The 18,466-nt window shown below is 48.9% G+C and overlaps 1 protein-coding gene across 1 annotated transcript; it reads left to right on the forward strand.

Annotated features, from left to right (window-relative positions):
- The first annotated feature begins 8,164 nt into the window (after positions 1–8,164).
- On the forward strand, positions 8,165–17,739 carry AQP8 (aquaporin 8). Its single transcript, XM_043914551.1, has 6 exons — positions 8,165–8,325; positions 8,468–8,721; positions 11,678–11,804; positions 13,750–13,964; positions 15,920–16,054; positions 17,256–17,739. Exons 1-6 carry the CDS (start codon positions 8,314–8,316, stop codon positions 17,302–17,304), a joined length of 792 nt encoding a protein of 263 aa, XP_043770486.1. The 5' UTR covers positions 8,165–8,313; the 3' UTR covers positions 17,305–17,739.
- The last annotated feature ends 727 nt before the right edge of the window (positions 17,740–18,466 follow it).

The following is an 18,466-nucleotide window of genomic DNA, read 5'->3' on the forward strand; positions in this document are numbered from 1 at the left end:
TTCCTGCATTGCAAGAGGATACTTTACTGCTGAGCCACTGGGTAGAGTTATTTAATTTTAATAGTTATTACTGTACAAATAGTAGATAAAATAATAAGAGCAAAAAAAATGACAACATGGGAACATTCTGATTATTTGTATGAAATACGCTCATAGTGTCAAGCTCTTCAGCAAATGGTAGACATTATTGCTACCATTTAAAAAAATTTTTTTTGGCCTACCCACACAGCATGAGGAACTCCCCTGACCAGTGATTGAACCCATGGCCCTTGCAGAGGAAGTGCTCTTAACCACTGGACGACAATGGAAGTCCATGGCTACCATTTTCATTGTCCCAAACATGCAGATGGTGAGCAAATGAACTCCTGTAAACACTGAGACTTAGTGGACTGTGCCTTCAGCCCAATGACTTTCTGGGTGTAAAGAGTTCTGACTGTCACCTATAAGGTGGCGCTTACCATGGGCACTTTTAGAACAGGACAGTTAGAACCAGACATAGAACATCAGACTGGTTCCAAATTGGGAAAGGAGTACGTCAAGTCTGTATATTGTCACCCTGCTTATTTAACTTATGTGCAGAATACATCACGTGAAATTCTGGGCTGGATGAAGCACAAGCTGGAATCAAGATTGCCGGGAGAAATATCAATAACCTCAGGTATGCAGATGACATCACCCTTACGGCAGAAAGCAAGGAGGAACTAAAGATGAAAGTTTCTTGATGAAAGTTGAAAGAGGAGAGTGAAAAAGCTGGCTTAAAACTCAACATTACAAAAACCAAGATCATGGCATCCAGTCCCATCACTTCATGGAAAATAAAATGGGAAACAATGGAAACAGTGACAGACTTTATGTTTTTGGACCCCAAAATCACTGCAGATGGTGACTGCAGCCATGAAATTAAAAGATGCTTGCTCCTTGGGAGAAAAGCTATGACCAACCTAGACAGCATATTAAAAAGCAGAGACATTATTTTGCCGACAAAGGTCCGTCTAGTCAAAGCTGTGGTTTTTCCCGTAGTCCTGTATGGATGTGAGAGTTGGACCATAAAGAAGGCTGAATGCCAAAGAATTGATGCTTTTGAACTGTGGTGTTGGAAAAGACTCTGGAGAGTCCCTTGGACAGCAAGGAGATCCAACCAGTCCATCCTAAAGGAAATCAGTCCTGAATATTCATTGGAAGGACTGATGCTGAAGCTGAAACTCCAATACTTTGGCCACCTGATGTGAAGAACTGACTCATTTGAAAAGACCCTGATGCTGGGAAAGGTTGAAAGTGGGAGGAAATAGGGATGACAGAGGATGAGATGGTTGGATGGCATCCCCTACTCAATGCACTTGAGTTTGAGTAAACTCCGGGAGATGGTGAAGGACAGGGAAGCATGGCGTGCTACAGTGCATGGGGCTGCAAAGAGTCAGACATGACTGAGAGGCCTTATCATACTGTTCATGGGGTTCTTGCAGCAAGAATACAGAGTGGTTTGCCATTTCCTCCTCCATCTACTTCTACAAGTATTAACTCATGTGTGGCTGCAGCTGCTGACCTCCAACACTATCTGAAAGGAGTTCAAGGTGGAGAGCAGAATGGAGGCAGTCTGTACTCAGAGTAAAAACTGGCAGGACAGGTCTTCAGATAGTTAGATATTTTCAGGAGCTGATTTTATGAGCCCAGTCCTTGTATCTCCTCATATCTAGAAAAGCACTAAAATCTTTCATGCTGATGACTGTTCCTCGTGACTAGCTGAAGCTTCTTGAGACCAGCAGGAAACTTCTGGGAAAACACGTCCTTGATTCAGTGTATTCCCCCTTCACCGAAGTCACATATATGCTGGCCTTTCCTACCTCCTACCTGCCTCTTTGGAGAAGCTTCTCAGAGCCGAGGTGGGGTCTCCTAGGCTGCAGTCTTCATGTTGCCCCAAATAAAACTAAACTCACAACTCTCACGTTATGCATTTTTTTTTTAAGTTGACACAACGTGGCCTGCATGTCTGATTCTGCTTACTGGTGACTCCAAAGACACTGATATTTGAACTTGACACTGCAGGGGAGAAAATGGGGTGCTGCTGGCTTCTCCAGGGAAGGAAGATGCTCAGGTTCAAACTAAACCTGCAATCTGAGCAGCCAGAAAGGTGAAAACCAGACTCATTTCTACCAACCAACCTGCTCCGAGCTCCAAGTGAGCAATCATAGCTGCAAACAAATGGCAGAGCTATTTAAATAGAAATAAAGGCACAGTTTCAGAAGACAATGAGGAGTTCTGAGACAGGCTGGGTCCTGAGACCTTTTGCTGCGACGCTTGGTCAGGGACAAATGTCTCCTGCAGCAATAAAATACAAAGAAACTATACGGGACTAACAATAACTGCGTGCATGCACAGTTGGGCCAAATTAAGAACACAAAAGATATAAAAAGACCAAAATCTAACTGCCACTTCTGAGGTGCTGGGAGCAAAACAGGGTACTGTGTATACACCTGCACACAGCACCGCTAAGGGGGTGGGCAGACCACCTAAGCTGCCCCTCTGGCCGGACCCACCAATCCACCCCTACCTTCACCTTATTTAAGGAACTGTCTCACCACCCTCCCCCCAGCCCCCCACCAGGGAGTGGGCAAGGGGACATTTTACCTGTTTTTACTCCCTCCTACTGGAGCGGGAGCCCCAGTAAAGCATTGCCTGGTTTTCTTGTCTGGTCTCTTATCAGTTTCCATTGATTAAAGAGTCCAAGAACCCAGCTGGTCACTGTTCTGCTGCGTGCTTCTGTGACTGTCCACAGAGCACAGATCTCATGATCAGCCTGAATGAGCAAGCATCTGCATTACTACCGAGAGTGATTTGTTTTAAGAAGAAATTATTAAACTGAAAGCCCAGTATCTTTGTTATATTGGGACGGAGCTTATCAGCAATAAATGTTCTCTGCTGCAAAGGACAGAAAATTCAACCCCCAGTGCCTGAAAGAGAAGGACATGTACTATTTACTCAGAGGCTCTTAGACTTTCTTAGTTCACTGTGTTCCTTGGCCAGAAGGAATATCTAACAGTTATATTTATTAGTTAGGTCCAAAAAACACAACATTCATGGCCTAACTACGTAGTCACCATTAAAGAAAATTCAAATATATTGAAAGAAAAAAATATTTTATTTCATTCTTAAATAACTATAAGAGCTCACTTGTTATTTAATAACACAAACAACTCATTGTAGTCTTTAATAACTTTCATTTTTAAATAGTACAGTTGCTTACCATGGGATATGTATGCCTTAGGAGCACTGCACAATTTCTCAGGGCTTGAAATCAGATTGGACACTGCCAGTCTCACTTCCTTTCCACACTGATTTTCATGTGGCACTTTTTATGGCAACCCCCATAAAACCAGATTTGCAAAGATATGCTGTCATTGAAAGGAATGTAGGACCATCTAATAGAAAAGTATGAACTACTTAGCTAGTAATTCACACTGTATCTGACAGATACTGAGCATCAATTTATTTTCCTTGAAAATTTAAAATATCCCCCTTTATGAATTCACTCTCTTTGGGGTGTTCTCTAGGAAGTGTATATTTATTTAACAAGAAGTCTGGAGTAGCTGGCCTTGGGACTGTCTGGTGCCTTGGTGATGTCATCAAGTATTCACACACCTAGCAAGTTGCACCTCGTGATCCCAAGGTGGTTGCCATGGCACCAGCATCACATTTTCTCCACAATAGTGCAACCATCAGTATGAGAAAGGAGGAGAAAGTGGTTTGTTAGGATAAAAGGCAACCTGCTCTTATACTCCATTTAGACCTGATGGTAGATGGCAGACTGCCACCTAAGGATGCAGAGATGTCTTAAAATGTCACCCAAGCAAAGATAAAAATTAGAGGCTTTGGTCATGTCAACCAGACCTGGGATTGGAAAGCTGAAGAGTTTTCCAGTCAAACAATTTCTTAGGATGGTACCATTTCCCCAGTGTACTTACTGGTCATCCTGGTGGTTTAGGGAGGCCAGAACATTGTACATGGAGACCTCCAGCCACAGAAAAATTCTCATGTTGTGGAAATATGTTGTTCTGCTTGAATGACTTTCAGATTTTCCAAGGAGAACCACTGGTTTTGTAGCTTCTGAGTCCAATCTTAGCGCTAGCCAGGGAGTGGGGCACTTGGCATCTAGTTGGCCCAGGAAGAAGGACAAATATTTGATCTGAGATTTGAGTTAGGAGTTGAAGTTGGCCAAGAGAGCAAAAGAGAGCTCCAACAGAAGGAACAGCCTGGGCAGGGAGGGGATGAGGTGCACGGCTCTTCTGACAAATCCTTTATGATTCGTGTGGCAGGGGTTGAGTCCAGATGTGGCTGGTATGGGAGCTTGGTTTTGCCCTGACTGCCACAGAAGGTGCTAGAAAGTTTGAAGTCAGGGAAAGATAGGATTAGATTGACAGGCTGGGGAACAACAGTAGCCACCATGTGGTAGGAATATCTGAATGCTCACAAAATGTCTTTTTTTCCCTCTAGGCACAGAGTTAGACTGCATTTCCCAGACTTTTTTTTGCCATACCGTGCAGCATATGGGATCTTAGTTCCTGAGCAAGGGACTGAACTGTGCCCCTGTAGTGTAAGCATGGAGTCTTAATCACTGGACCACCGGAGAAGTCCTTTCCAGACTATTCTGTGGCCATGTGATTGAGTTCTATTCAATTAACTGGAATGGAAATGGTACTTGCCATTTCTAGGTTTACTGCAGGACTTCCCTGGTAGCTCAGACAGTAAAGAATTTGCTTGCAGTGCAGGAGACCTGGGTTCAATCCCTGGGATGGGAAGATTCCCTGGAGAAGAGAATGGCAACCCACTCCAGTACTCTTGCCTGGAGAATCCCATGGACAGAGGAGCCCAGTGGGCTATAGTCAAAGGGATCACAAACAGTCAGACATGTCTGAATCATAGGTCTACCCGACAAAACCCCCTGCACAATCCTCCACATTCTCTTCCTGAATTTACTGGCCGATGGAAAAGATCTGAGGACCTAGATGGTGGATCTTCAAGATGGAAGTAAACCAGTTCCCTGAGTCACCATGTGATGAAGGGCCTGCTGTTATTCTGTGAATAATGAATCACTTTTCACTATGTTAAGCCATTGAAGTGTTGGTTGGGGGGGGGGTGTGTGTTATTTGTTACACAGGTGAGTCTACTCTGACTAATGCAAACCATGATAAGAGCTACTGGTTACGGGGCTCCTGCTCTGAATTGAGCACTGTGCTAAGGGCTTTGTCTCAATCCACACATCAGTCCTATGGGGATGGGTACCACCATTAGCCCACTTTTACAGAGGAGGAAACTGAGGCTGAGAGAGAATAGCTGGGGGCATAGGTGCAGAAACTTGATCCCCAATCCTGGACCCAAATGCTCAACTGGGCCCTGCTGGCTGCTAGTTTTAAAGGAACGGAATGAAAATGGCTGAGACATCAGCCATAGAGAATAGACTTGTGGTTGCCATTGGTGGGGGAAAGGGATGGGCTGGGAATTTGGGAGGCAAATTATTATATATTGAATGGATAAACAACTAGGTCCTACTGTATAGCTATATTCTATATCCCGGGATAAACTATCATGGAAAAGAATATGAAAAAGAATGCATATATATGTATATATATTCATAACAATCATTTTGCTGAGCAGCAGGAATTAACACAACATTGTAAATCTACTATACTTCAATTGAAAAATTGAAAAAAAAGGTTTATTGAAGCAAGAAGATCAGATGAGTAGTTGTTATAATACCAGCTGGGCATTCCCACTTGTGAAGTGAGAAAATAATAGATTATTGGGAATATTAACTATAGAGGGAATGCATAGGAGGTGTCCAGTGTGGGGTCTATAGTTGGCAGGTGTATAATAAACATTCGATTTTCTTTTCAAGAGCCTAAGCAAGAACTGATGAAGGCCTGGGTGAAAATAGGAGAGGAATATTCTGGAAGCAGCGCTTGGCAGGACTTGAGCAAAGAATGAGGGAGATGGGGAGTTGAGGGCTGGACCGCAATCCTATGTTTCAGGGACACGGAAGGAAGAGGTTAAGAAACAATGTGTACAATGTGCTGTGGGTGTGAAGGATGGAGGGAACAAGCCTCAAGATAACCAGCAAGAGGGCAGCCCTGAAACCTTCCAAGATGTACAGATGCTCACCAGAGGCGCTGCGTTCCCGGCCACGAGCTGAAACGAGTTCTCAGCAAATTGTCGAACACTTGTCCGGATGCGTCTGCTTCTGTCCTGAAGTAGATACTTTTTTTATCTACACAACCTTGGGCAGGTTCTTCAACATCTTTGTATCTCGTTTTTATCATCTGAAGATGGGGATAAGAAGTCATAGGACTTATTGAGTTGTAAATACGTGCAGAGTGCTTAGCACAGCGTTAGATACATAATGAGTTATCAGTTAATGGTGGACATTTTCATTAAAATTCTCTTATCCCAGATGTGACTTCTCTATGACTATATACGACATGCAGATAATGGTTATAAACATTAAACAGCTTCTTTGCCTCTCTTCTTCGCTGCTACGTTTCCTACCAGCTCTTAGGACAGTGGCTGGTTCACAGTAGATATTTAGATATTTATGGAATGGATGAATAAGGAAACCCATCTCTCTCCCCTGCCCTTCCCCCTTTCCTCCCTTCCTTCCCTCTTTCCATCCATCTGTCCATCCACCCATCTGCCCATCTTCCATGCATCTTTTTCATAATCTGTCCACCCATCCATCCGTCCGTCCATCCAACTATCCATCTGTTGCTTTAGAAAGGCTTAACCTACAAGATTTTTTTAAAAATTTGTGAGTGTAGTGGCTTAGCATACAAGTTTTTTTTCCAACTGTGATAAAATTTAACACAAAATTTACCATTTTAACCATTTAAGCATATAACATTGGTGTGCAACCATCCATCTCTAAAACTTTTTCATCTTCTCCATCTGAAACTCTGTATCCATTAAAAAATAACTCCCCATTCTCCCCTCCTCCCAGGCCCACCACTCTACTTGCTGTCTTTATAAATTTGTCTATTCCAATACCTGATATAAGTGAAATCACACAGTATTTGTCCTTTTGTGACTTGGCCCATACATTCTGCTGTCACAAAAGCTCTGTGATCCTGGGGAACTTAACCTTCCCGAATCTCTACTTCCTCATCTGTTCAAGTGGCTGTAATAATAATACCTACCTCATAGGGTTATTGTGAGGTTTAAATGAGATAATACATATAAGGTATTTAACCAAGTGCCTGGCATGTAGAAAGGTCTCAGTAAATATCAGTTCACATAAATACATATTCTAAATCAGCTGGCACTTACCCTGTGTCTATCATAAACATCTGTGTCTAAACGCTTTATGATCTTAACTCATTTATTTTTAAAAATTAAAAAAAAAATTTTTGGCTGAGCTGAGTCTTCATAATGGCGCGTAGGCTCAGTAATAGTGGCCCGCAGGCTTAGTTGCCCTGCAGCATGCAAGATCTTAGTTCCTCAATCAGGAATCGAATCCACTTCTGCTGCGTTGGAAGGTGGACTCTTAACCACTGGACCACCAGGGAAGTCCCGTGATCTTCACTCACTTAAACCACACAACTCTATGTCATTGGCCCCACCACTATCATCCCGCTACACTGGGGAGGAAACTAAGGTACAAAGAGAGTGAGCAACTGCCCAAGGTTACTCAGTAGTTGAACTGGGGTTGAACTCCAGGCAGCCTGTTTCCAAAGTCCGCGGGCTTCTCCATTGCCTCTGCAATCTTCCGGGATGGTCATCCGTCTACACCCTCAGCCCTGGATCAGCCTGTCAGTGTGAGTGTGTGGAGGTGTCAGGGCCTCAGATACGAGGAGGTGTCCTTGGAAATTAGTGGAAAAAATCACTGAAGTTGAGCTTAGCCTTACTTCCCATGTGTGGTCCCAATTTGGTGGGAACCTCCTGTGTTCACTCACACACGTGGGTCTCCTCTGGACCACTCCATCTCCTGCTGCGGAAGACCTAGAGTCCTCCCTAGGTGACACAGCGAAGACAACGCCTTTTCCCTTTGTTGGTAGAAAGCTCAGCAATCCTTGACCACCCCCCTGCCCTGCCCAGCTGAGAATTTTTTTAAAAAAAGGCTTCCTTTCCATGACCTCAGGGCCACCTCCCACTGGTCTTTATTGCTTTCTCGGCACCCTCGGGAGCGTCTGGAGCCCTTTAAAAGGGGCAGAGCCTGTGAGTGGGCTGGCAGCCCGGGTCCTGGAGATAAGAGTGTCCTGTCTGGGACAGCAGGTGCGGGTCTCCCAGCCAGGGCAGGACAGAGTCCTGCCGAGAGTCGCCTCCGCCCCGATGTTTACAGAGGTGGGTCCACTCCTGGCCTCTTCCTCCGCAGCCTGGCCCTCCAAGTGGGTGGCTGAGGATTCACTCAAGGTGGAGGCGCTGGGGGCTTCCTTCTGGGCTCTCCTCTCATCCAGGTCCCTCTCTCTCTTGCCCACCCCCGCAGGCAGCTGCATCCATGTGTGACCTGGAGTCAGGCAGCGTCAAGGTGAAGGAGCCCAGAGGCAGGGGCCGGGGCCAGGGGGGCTGGTATGAGCGGTTGGTGCAGCCCTGCCTGGTGGAACTGCTGGGCTCCGCTCTGTTCATCTTCATCGGCTGCTTGTCGGTCATCGAGAACGGGCCGGACACCGGGCGGCTGCAGCCGGCGCTGGCCCACGGGCTGGCCCTGGGGCTGGTCATTGCCACGCTGGGGAACATCAGGTGGGAACAGCTCTGGGCACTCAGCCTGGTGCCGGCCGGGGGGAGCCGGGGGGCAGGGAGCGGCGCGGTGGGCAGACACCCCGAGGCACACACCCAGGATCCCGAGAGTGGTGTGGATAAGAATGCGGGCTGGGGGGTCAGGCTGCCTGGGTTCGAATCCTGGCTCTTCAGCCCATGAGCTCTGTGGCTTTGGTTAAGTCCCTCTCCCAACCCAACTGCTCACCTATGAAATGGGAACAGTATTTTCTAAATCTTATTTCTCAAGCCAATGCAGTTATAGTGCTCATGCTTACCATGAACTATTCCAAACACTTTGTGTATAGCAATTCATGTAATCCTTACACCCTTGTGCAGTTGATACTATTATTAGTCCCATTTTTTCACTGTGACGGGGAAAGGTCAGGTAACTCGTCCAAGGACCTAGGGCAGAGCCAGAAGGGAAATCCAAGCTGTCTGTTGCCTAAATCCAGCACCTCCTGGTGGAGGTAAGAGAATGAAATATTGTGAAGTGCTTAGTCCATAGTAAGCGCTCAATCACTGTTGGTTGCTGTGCTATTGTTACCTTTGTTATTGTTGTTTAGTCAGTAAGTTGTGTCCAACTCTTTGCAACCCCATGGGCTGTTGCCTGCCAGGTTCCTCTGTCCATAGGATTTCCCAGACAAGAATACTGGAGTGGGTTTCCATTTCCTTCTCCAGAGGATCTTCCTGATTCAGGGATCAAACCCGTGTCTCCTGCATTGGCAGGTGGATTCTTTACCACTGAGCTACCTGGATAGCTCATTGTTACCATTAGGACAGGGTTTTGCTCCAACCTAGGGGAAGGCAATGCCTCACAGAAGAACCCACCAGGGGGTAGGGAGGGCCGAGGGGCTCCCCTTGCATAGCCCTCCCCTGAATGGAGGCTCCACTGGGAAGTCGTGGACTCCCAGGAGAAACGACCCAATGGATGAGGTATCTGGCAGGGAGATCTAGGATCTGGTTGGTTTGCATTTACTCTCTCACAGAAAACTGATATGAGTGAGGAAATTAAAATCTTGTTTCCCAGAAAAACAGAATGGAAAGAGAACTGTTCCATTTCTCTTTAAATATCTAAGGGAAGCTGCAGGTGGGATGAAAATCACAGAGTCTTCTGTTCTCATTGGCTCAGGGTTGAAGGCAACATTTGTCATTGCTTAGCAGGGTGACCAGGGCAAGTAACTGAACCTACGTTAGGTAGAATAAAAGGGAGATGATAATAATAGCCGATATTTGTTGAGTACTAACTATCCGCCACTACTCTACAGGAATATGTATTACTTATCTCTGCAACAGATTTTATGAGATAGGGGTCACTAAGGCACAGAGAGGTTTTATCACTCGCCCATGGTCACACAGCTCTTCCATGGCCGAGCTGGGGTTTGAACCCAGGCCAGCTGGCCAGAGCGGACATTGCTTTGCTCTGCAGGAGACTGTGTATCTGAAATGCCAGCCTTCCATCCAACCATCTGTTTTTTTGTCAACAAATATTTATTGGGTGCCTACCACGAGCCAGGCACTGACTTTGAGGTTGTTGGTTCACCCAGCACAGCACCTAGCGCAGAGCAGGTGTTCAATAAGCCTTTAGTGAGTAAACAATGGGCGATTGTTTTATGTTTAATGAGTGTGAAGTGAGTTTCTCGAACATGTGTGGTGTTCCAGCCCTCTCCTGGTCAAGCCATGCCCTGAGTGAGTTTCTCACGCCTTTTGGACTGGGTGATTTGGTGGAGGGGCTGATGGCAGACAGGCTTCTAACTCTGCAGTGTCCGGCGGGAGGCTGCCCCCGCCCCCGACCCCCACCTCTCTGCTTTGGCAGAGCCCAGGCTAAGCTTGGTCATGGACCCGAACTGAGTCCCCTCTCTGCATCGATTGAATCTGAGATCAGCTAGTGCTTCCTGACTCTGCAGGAAGCTCTCCCAGGGCCCGTGCGCAGAGCTTGGCCAGACGAGTTGGGGCAGCTGGTCCTGAAATGTCGGCATGTTGGACCAAGTCTTGTGTCCAGAGCCAGGGTCCTCTGTCCAGTCTTAGCTCAGTGTCCTGTGCCCATTGGGTGGGCAGACCCATTGGTGGGCTCTGAACAGCTGGGGAGACATGGGGGGTCTTGGGGTCACCGTCCCTCTTATTGGGAGTGTCCATCCCATGCCCCTGAGGGCTTCTTGAGCCAGCCTCTCAGGACAGCTCTTCTATCTGTGTGGGGCTGGACAGGATGCCAGTGGGCGTAGCAGTGTATTCAGGGGCCTCCCGGCCGTGGGACTCGGATGGGCTGAGCAGCTTGGTCAAGAGGAAGGCTCTTTACCCAGGACCAATGGAACTGCCTCATGGAGCCAACTTGAACCAGCCCTTTGACCTAGGTTCGACTTTGTCTAACCTCCCTTCACATTGCAAACCCCAGGTCCCAACCCCCAATACAATCATGAACCTCTAACCTCCCTCCTGATTACCAATGCCATTTCCAGGAACCTTTAACCTCAGTTTTACACACAACGCTAGTCACACTTTCAGACCCAAACTAGGATTTTTATTGGTTGAGTAGTTCAATCAGTCAGGAGCAGTTGTTCGGGGCCTGGTTACTTTTATGGGGAGGCTGGGATACCTTTCCTGGCCTATGCATTTGAAGCCTGGGGTCTTGCTGTGTTCTGTGGTCACAGCTCTGGAGGGCTGGCCACAGCTCTGCGGGGGTCGAGAAGGCGTTGAGAGATGCTTTTGCACCACGTTCTTCCTCTGGGCCATCCTGGGTCTGGGGCTCGGACAGGAATGGGGCTGCCCTCCCCTCCCAGCCTCCACCACCCTGCACCTCAGGGAACGTGGGGGTGATCTGGCTCCCGTTTTCTGCTTGGGCTGCCCTTGACTGACGTGGGCCCTGCAGGGCCAGCCAGGGTGCTGTGGGTCCCGGGCTCTAAGCCTTGGCCTCACGACTCCTTCTGCTTTTTTTGGGCGACAGTGGTGGACACTTCAACCCTGCGGTTTCCCTGGCAGCCACGTTGGTCGGCGGCCTCAGGCTGACGATGCTGTTTCCCTACTGGATCTCCCAGCTGTGCGGGGGGCTGATCGGGGCCGCGTTGGCTAAGGTGGGTGATCCCCCAGGGGGCTGGGCTGGGGGCTTTGGCTCTGCCAGGGCTGCTGGGGTGCGTGGGAGTGGGGAGTGGGGACTGTCTGATTCTTTTCCTGTTGCCTCCAATGGGACTGAAAGTGAAAGTGTTAGTCGCTTGGTCGTGTCCAACTCACAACCCCATGGGCTGTAGCCCACCGGGCTCCTCTGTACATGGAATTTTCCACGCAAGAATACCAGAGTGGGTTGCCATTTCCTTCTCCAGGGGATCTTCCCGACCCAGGGATCAAACCTGGGTCTCCCGCATTAGCAGGTAGATTCTTTACCATCTGAGCCCCCAGGGAAGCCCTCCCAATGGGACTGAGTGGGCCCTTTCTACAGGAAGGGAACACTCAAGGGGCCTTTGGTTTTTCTAAACCCACCCTGTTCTGTCCATGTCTGAATACAGCCCTCCCTGGACAGACCAGGAATCAGAATTCAGAACGGAAAGTTTCTCTTCCTGAGTCCATTTGTGGCTTTAGATAATGCTGATTTTTAAAATTCATCCACTCACACACTTGTTCATTCCTTCTACAAACATCTCACTAAGCACCAGTTGAGGATGCGGGATGCATATGGTCCTTCTTGAGAAACTCCTGAACTAACTTCTCTCTGTGTTCTCCAGTTTGCTGGCCTTTAAACTGAGTTACTCTACCTTTGATGGGAGTTAACACCAATTTACTGGAAATCCCCCATTCCAACAGAAAGGCTAGCTCTTCCTCTCAGCCACAGAATTTCTATGGTTATACACAGAGCTCCATGCATGGACTTCTTTCTCCCTCTTTGCTCCCCTGACTTTCTTTTTTCCTTCTTCTCTTTTCTGTCTCTCTCTTTCCTGCTGTTCTTATGCCTTAACCAGGAGTCCTTCAACATGAAAGCTTTGCTTGGCTTGTGGCGGGTGGGGGAGTTGGGGGTGGGTAGGCGTGAAGGGGGTGCCTGTTAGCCTGGCCAGGGTTTGGTCTGTGGCTCAAGTGCTGCCTACTGCAGACTTTGGTCTTGATTCCCATTTTCCTATCTTCCCTGCCCTGGTAACCGCACGCCCCCATTTGAGACCCTGCTGCCCTGTCTGTTTTGAGTGGGGACTGCTCTGATTCCCCATGGAAAGCAGTGCCCGGACTCTCCCTCCGGCCGGGCCACTTGCAGACTCATCCGACATGATGGAGACCAGGGCGGGGCAGCAGCGACTGATCACTGAGTGCTCCTCTCTGCCCATCCCACCACCCCACTCCACCCCAACCCTCCCCAGCACTCAACAGAATCCTCTCATTTAATCTCCAGCTTGAGCAGAAGCCAGAAGCCATCCTTAGAGAGCACCCACCACCTGGGCCGGGAACTGTTATTATCAGCAGCCCCACTTTGCAGAGGGGGAAGCTGAGCGGCAGACGACAGAGAAGGCAGTGATTCGCCCAAGTTGAGATGAGCTGAGATGCAGCAGGGCCCAGATCTGAGTTTGTTTGCCCTCCCCAGGGGTTGTGATGAGCCCAAGGCCAACATCCTGGGAAGCCAATTGGCTTAAGTTCCAGGGCTCTTCTCAGCCCTTTAAAGAGGCCTTTGAGGGGGCTGGCAATGTGTTCACCTGAGTATATGTGTTTGCAAAATTTGTAAAAATTAGGTATTTCTGTATTCTTTAAAAAAAAAAATGTCATCTAAGTTTCATATGCTTCTGGTCCACAACACCTGGAGCCACCACCAGGTTATGCCCATTTTACAGATGAGCAAAATGAGGCTCAGAGAAGCCCAGTAGCTCAGGTGAAGCCACACAGTAGGAACTGGTGGAGCTGAGATGTGGTTTCAGATATGTCTGGCTGCACATTGGACAGGACCCTTCCCTGGCTTTAAAGCGTGGGAACCCCCCACCCCCAGACCAACCCAGTTCCCAGCTGTCTCTCCACCCCCACTGTGGGGCTGAGCACTGCTCTCCACAGGTGGTGAGTCCCGAGGAGAGGTTCTGGAATGCGACCGGGGCGGCCTTTGTGACAGTCCAGGAGTCGGAGCAGGTGGCCGGGGCAGTGGTGGCGGAGATCATCCTGACGACACTGCTGGCATTGACCGTGTGCATGGGCGCCATCAACGAGAAGACGCTAGGTCCTCTGGCCCCATTCTGCATCGGCTTCTCTGTCACCGTGGACATCCTGGCGGGGTGAGTGCCGCTCGGCGGTGGGACTGCAGTGCTCAGCCCTGGGCCGAGGCTTGGTCCTGGAGGAGCGCAGGCCTGCAGAGCCTCCCTGAGGGTCACGGGCTTAGTAGCCAATAGAAGCCGTGCAGACAGTCTAACCGGGGGAAGTGGGCATAGGAGGCAGACAACAGGGGGTGATGGGGACTGCGGAGTCTTAGGAGGCCCGCACCATGCCTCTCTGGTGGTTCAGATGGTAAAGCGTCTGCCTGTAATGTGGGATACCTGGGTTCGATCCCTGGGTTGGGAAGATCCCCTGGAGAAGGAAATGGCATCCCACTCCACTACCCTTGCCTGGAAAATCCCATGGACGGAGGAGCCTGGTGGGCTATAGTCCATGGGGTTGCAAAGAGTCGGACACGACTGAGCAGCTTCACTTTCCTTTCACCTACCATGCACCTCTGATAAGTTATCGATGTGTGGGAATATGGACTTGGGGTGACCTTTTAAATTTAATTCCAGGGAAGCCAGAAGACTGGAATTTTATGGGCTTTTTTCTAATTTTGTAGTATCAAGAAATCATTCCTCTAGATTGTGTTTACCTTGCCAGCAGGCGGCCAGATTTTAGTCTCAGACTTACAAAGAGCTTCCACATCCATTGTCTTGTTTATCAAGAGCCTCTCAGTAGGCTTGGGAAGGCATTAAGGAGACAAAGGGTTATTCTCCCCTTTTATATATGAAGAAACTGAGGCTCAGAGAGGACACAGGTGACTTATTTAAAGTCATTGTTTGGTCGCTCAGTCATGTCCGACTCTTTGCGACCTCAGGGACTATAGTCCATCAGGCTCCTCTGTCCATGGAATTCTCCAGGCAAGAATACTGGAGTGGGTTGCCATTCCCTTTTCCAGGGGATCTTCCTGACCCAGGGATGGAACCCAGGTCTCCCACATTGCAGGCAGATTCTTTACCATCTGAGCCAGCAGGAAGCACCAAAGGTCGTTGGGCAGTGGCAAATTAAGTGACAGACCTGGGACAGGAGCCCCTGCTAAAGGAGGGATGAGGGAGCTCCTTCCTGAAGGCCAGCTCCTAACCAGGTGTAGCCTTTCCTAGCTCTGCCCTCTGACCCTAAGGCATCTTCTGGGAGGTGGCTCCTGGGGAGGCTGGGAAAATAGGTGTGTAGAGCGGTAGCAGTGCTTTGCTGCCCCCTAGTGGCTCTTGGCTCAATTACAAACCTATTGACTCCCCCTTCTGGCTTTGGCCGCTGGCCACAGGTGGGGTCCTTGGGGGGTGAGGCCTGAGTGAGGACCCCAGCTTGAGTCAGTGGGGCAAGGGTACAGACACCAGGACTAGAGAGGTGCTCCTGGGGAACACCTGCCCTGTGGGCTATGTTGGGCCCCAAGCTTGCGGCACAACAAAGACCTCAGCCAGGTCAGCTGGGTTAGAGTTAACACTTGCAATGAATTATATGAGAAACACGGGCTCTGTATGTGCTATCACATTCATCCCTGACAACAACCTATGAGATATGTACGCTCACCTCAACTGAAACACAGAGAGGTGAAACCAATGTCACTGCTAGAAATCTCTATAGAGTTCTGAATCTAGATCCACTTGACCCCGAAGTTCATATAGCTAAGAGTTGCCTGACTTTGCCTTATCAACTCTGGAGAAGGTGTAGGTCCATTTTCCTTCCTGCCATCACTGAGCTGGTACTGTTGGCTGGCCATTCTTCCAGAAGGGTGTCAGGAGAGTGGCAGACTGTAGGGAGGACCCCAGGGAGGAGTCAAGCCTTTTACTTCCTCGTGTTAGAAGTCTCTTCACCTCTGTCTTCTTGGGAAACTTCCCGACGCCCATGCTATCATACAGCTTAGAGAGGGTTTCTGGGTAGCGTGTGATCTAGGCCCACACAGGGGAAATGAACCAGGGTGGGTCAGGGCTCTTTGGCTGGGATTCTGCTGATGAGTGTGGCTGGGTGTTGGCAGGGGTGCTGTGTCTGGAGCGTGCATGAATCCTGCCCGGGCCTTTGGACCTGCCATGGTGGCCAACCACTGGGACTTCCACTGGATCTACTGGCTGGGCCCCCTCCTGGCCAGCCTGCTTGTAGGAGTGCTCATCAGGTAGGAATGTGACTCGGGGTCCTGGCCCGTCTGGTGGGCATGGGGATAGTTCCCAGGGCATCCAGGGGCAGAGGGCTAGGGTCTTGCTTGGTTTTAGAGCAGAGAAGAGGCAAAGATTATGGCTCTGGGACCTTTGGCGGCAAGTGATGGAAACCCACTTGAACACAGCTTTTGTCATAAAGGGAAGCTCATTGGCTGGCATAACTGAAAAGTTTACAGGTAGCCCTGACTCTGGTGGGATCTCACACAGTCTGTAGGGCAGGGTCCTTCTCACAGGCTCTGCTGTCCTCTGGGTCGGCTTTGTGCTTAGGCAGTCTCTCCAATAGAGGCAAAATGCCCACCAGGCATTCCAGGCTTCCATCCTAGCAGCTCAATAACTGAGACTAGAGGAAACAGAAGAATGGCTCTTACAAAAATCCTGGATCAGCTGTTCCCTGGGTTGAACTGGCCCGGTGAGAGCCGTGTCTACCCCTGAATTGGTCTCTGTAGCCCTGGGCCCAGCTCTATTATTGGCTGTGTCTGAGCATGAGCTTAATCCTGGAGTTAGGGTGAGGTCAGCCCCTCCTGAACAACTGTATTGACTGAGAGTAGGGGGAGGAATAGCGCCCCACAGGGGTGTCATACAACTCAGAGAACCCTCTCCACATAGAAAATCACGTCAGTGGTGCCCCCAGAGCATGCATGTCAGGAGATGCCATTCACCTAAGGCGCATTGTGAGCGGTGCTCCCTGACTGTGCAGTGGATAAGGCTGATGTCATCAGGAGGATAATATCTGCTTAACTGCCTCTCCTCCAGCTGTCATCTGTGAGCCTCAAGGATCCGTAGGGTCCTGTCCTTTCTGCTCCAAGTTGTGTAGGGATGCGAGTTGGTACAGAGCCCGCTGTCTGGGCAAGGACAGGCTGGGCTGATCTAGACTGCTTGCATCGCTGCCCATCTGCAGTCCTGGCTTGGCTGATGGCTTAGTGAAAAGCATCAGGAATCATTCTCTGTTGTTTTCAAGATGGTACAGATGAGGATCTTCAAGAAAAGGGGATGGAAACCCATCAGGAGAGAGTTTTTCCCTCTACCCCAGGAGATCTGGCTATTGAGGCTGGAAAGGCCCCGGAAGGCATCTCTCTGGAGAATTCTGGGCCTGGAGACATGTGATGAAGGACTAAGTCCAGAGACTTGGAGACCTCACTAAGCCACCTTTTTTTGTAGGCTCTTCATTGGAGATGCGAAAATTCGTCTAATCCTAAAGGGACGGTGAGACTGAGATGGTGAAATTCCTGCCACCCCAGGGACCCTCAGTGGACCCATCCTGGACCACAGATCAGACAGCTCTGCATTTCCTGCCAGGGCAGAGCCTCCGAGGAGTGACTGACACCCTTCCCCTGACTTGGGCCTGGCTTCTCAGAGGTGCTAGGTCCTTCGCATTCCTTTGTGCTCATCAGAGACTTCAGCCTAGGGATTGTGTTGCCAGCACCACCCAGAGGGAGGCAGAAACAGCACAGCAGAAGAGCTTTTGACAGGGAAGGTCCCAGGACTAGAGGAGGTGACTGTTAATGTGTCTCTGGTCATTTCCCTCATCCTTTTTCTCCTTCTCTTGTTCCCCAATTTCTCTGTTACAAAAGGGCCTTCTGTGGTCTGTTTCCCTGCTGCCTGAGCTGTCAATCCAGTTTTGCAATAAACAGTCCAATATTTCCTTCTGTGTGCCCACTGGCTGGCCTTTCCTTTCATAAATGGACACTGCTGGGGAGGAAGCAAAAGTCCAGGTTGGGCCAGACCCGTGGGAACTCAGTCTGGAGCTAAGTCCATTCTAGAGTCCTGTTTGGACTCAAAATCAGTTCCAGATCACAGACCTCAAGACCCTGCTGAAAAGCCCAATGGACACTTGAGGGTCTGGTTTAGTTTCCAGTGCTATCCAGGACATGAATCTACCCACTCATGGCACTTTAGCTGAGGATGAGGGTGGATATGGGGGTGGCCCAGAGCTGTAAGGATTTCCCAAGGAAATATGTAATGTGTCATAGCACAAGTCTAGGGAGACAGAGGTATTTGATGAATGATAAGAGTATAAAGAATAACTAAAGATAAAAAAGAATAAAAAGACACATTCCAGACTTCATACCTTACAAGGAGAGTGTGTGTCTTCTCTATGAGAATCTATATAAAATAGATAGCTAGTGGGAATTTGCTGTCTGACTCAGGGAACTCAAACCAGAGCTGGGTCTCTAACAACCTAGAGGGGTGGGATGGGAAGGGAGGTGAGAAGGAGTTTCAAGAGGGAGGGGGCATATGTATACTATGGCTGATTCATGTTTGATGTATGGCAGAAACCAACACAATATTATAAAGCAATTATTATCCTTCAATTAAAAATAAATAATTTTTTTAAAAGAAAGAGAACAAAGATTAAAAAATAAAAAGAA

Source organism: Cervus elaphus, chromosome 10, assembly GCF_910594005.1.
Source record: "Cervus elaphus chromosome 10, mCerEla1.1, whole genome shotgun sequence".
NCBI classification, from domain to species: Eukaryota; Metazoa; Chordata; class Mammalia; order Artiodactyla; family Cervidae; genus Cervus; species Cervus elaphus.

Bases quoted from the DNA above. Each gene is read 5' to 3' on its own strand.
- AQP8 (XM_043914551.1), top strand. The intron at 8,722-11,677 runs GTGGGAACAGCT...TTTGGGCGACAG, and splicing joins GCCACGCTGGGGAACATCAG to TGGTGGACACTTCAACCCTG. The intron at 16,055-17,255 runs GTAGGAATGTGA...CTTTTTTTGTAG, and splicing joins CTTGTAGGAGTGCTCATCAG to GCTCTTCATTGGAGATGCGA.